At 28.2% G+C, this 2,091-nt stretch overlaps 1 protein-coding gene across 1 annotated transcript in view; it reads right to left on the reverse strand.

The window, feature by feature from the left end:
- The window catches only part of LOC101655214 (olfactory receptor 6C74-like), a 73,679-nt gene extending 73,512 nt beyond the window's left edge, over nucleotides 1–167 (reverse strand). The window contains exon 1 of the mRNA XM_030887335.1: nucleotides 60–167. Within this exon, the coding sequence (XP_030743195.1) occupies nucleotides 60–167 (108 nt within the window). The remainder of the gene's footprint in view (nucleotides 1–59) is intronic.
- Nucleotides 168–2,091: the final 1,924 nt, after the last annotated feature.

Raw genomic sequence — 2,091 nt, forward strand, 5'->3', positions numbered from 1 at the left:
GGAGTCTGGAGATGGGGATCAGAGAGTGTGAGAATGATAATGATCAGGTTTCCAGTCACACTTAGCATGTATGTGATAAGAAGAAATGTAAACAGTACAACCTGCCACTGTGGGTCATCTGTCAATCCCAGTAGAATAAACTCTGTTACTGCTGTGTGATTTCTCATCTTTTCCTTCTTTATTGTGGCATTTTCCCCCTGCCTGTAACTGCAAAATAAAAATCACAAAGTCATGACACCAATTAAGAAAGCTAAAACAAACAAGGAAAATAAAACATTTGTTTCTTTGAAACAAAAATGAATATTTTTGAAATGTTATTTTTACCTTCTATAATTCATTATTTCTATACTTCTTTTAAGTATGTTTCACTACATTTTAATTTGTTTCTGCCTTCTGAATATTTCAATGTATTATCTGAGAAGAATTTTTTGTTAAAGATTAAAACTTCAGAGGTTAAAATCTTTTCAGATTATAAAAATCTGAGAGTGAACTTCAACATACATGAATACACTTTGAAACTTTTGGTTTGCTCTCTTTTTTATTTTTCTGCTCTGAATAAAGATATTATTTTTCTTCTCCCATTCAGACTTTCACAAGCTACTAAAATAAATCAATCATACATCTCACAGTAATGAGTCTAGGGTAATTATCTACAGAGACATATACTAGTTAGATATACTTTCCACTTTGATTCCAATATTTGGAATTGGGCATTATAGTTTTATTTCAGATCATGCTTTAATGGTCTCTTTTAAGTTGGACATGTACTAATCGTGCATGCTTACAAATCATGAATCTACTCACTGATATCATAAATTATGCTTCTTTCTATTTAACTATTGTAATTTTATTAGAAATTCTATTTCCAGACTAATGTAACACTTCTTCCACAATATTGAGTATAATTTCTTGAGTATTGTTAATGTAATAGGTTAATATTAAAATAAATTTTAAATGCATTTGTTTTCATATTTTTATATATGTTAGGTATATTTGCTTTTAATATCATCCCTAATTTTTATAGGAGTTAGTAATTTTCCAGTTTACATTTGAAGTAATTTCCATAAATATCTTTAGTGTTCCAGTATCTCAAATCAATTTTAAAATACTTAAATATGCAGACATATACCCTGAGTCTATAATGTCTTCTTTATTTCCTAAATTCTTTTTAGGTCAGAATTCTATTATAAAATAATGTTTTATTTGTTAGCCAATTAATTCATTTTATTTGAGTAAATTGACTGATATATGTTTTTTTTATTTATAAAATTTCTAGCAGGATTGTGTTCCCATTTCCCATGATTTCTTCTCTTTATACTCATTAGATATGCAACTTTTGGTCTTTAGCTTTGTATCATCAAAGCTTACATTCACCATCTACAAAATTCATTTTTGTATAAGTGAAGCAAATCAGGTCAGAGCTAAAATTTGCCAAGTAAAATTTTTTGAATCTTATAATGACATGGCTTCCAAAATTGTTGCATAATATTACAAATGACTTTGGTTCTAGGCAAGAAAACATACATAAATGGAGTTCCTTCAATTGTAATATTTCCCTGTTATCATATACAAATTGTTGCCTGATATTATTGAATGTAGTAATTTTCAAATTTTCATTTGTATTTCATAATAACTGTGTGGCTTTATTCTATTTATATGGAATATCTTGTATACTTTATATTATTTTAATATACCATAGATATAGACTAGTGAAAGGACAACATATTTATTAAAACAATCAGAAACATACTTACTTGTATGGCAAAAATGACTGATTTAGTTGTCTTTAACGACCCATTTAATGCCCTAGGATTTAAGAAGTCTTTGCAAACTGCTCTGTTCCTGCCATCTTACTTTTGTAGATGAATACCCAAAATATTTATAATTAAGAAAATTCCAAGACTTCCGTTACAATGCCAACATAAAGACCCATTTCTACATACAACTCACATTCTCCAACATACTTTGATCCTGAGAAATTGTAGCCACATCATGAAGTAATATCTTACTCTTGAAATAAGTTAAAATTGAAATGAAATCTATTCCAAGCTTAATGGTCAACATGATTTTCAAAGCAAAAGTAATGTTTTT

Source organism: Echinops telfairi, unplaced genomic scaffold, assembly GCF_000313985.2.
Source record: "Echinops telfairi isolate 266 unplaced genomic scaffold, ASM31398v2 ScPeMD7_7404;HRSCAF=8442, whole genome shotgun sequence".
NCBI classification, from domain to species: domain Eukaryota; kingdom Metazoa; phylum Chordata; class Mammalia; order Afrosoricida; family Tenrecidae; genus Echinops; species Echinops telfairi.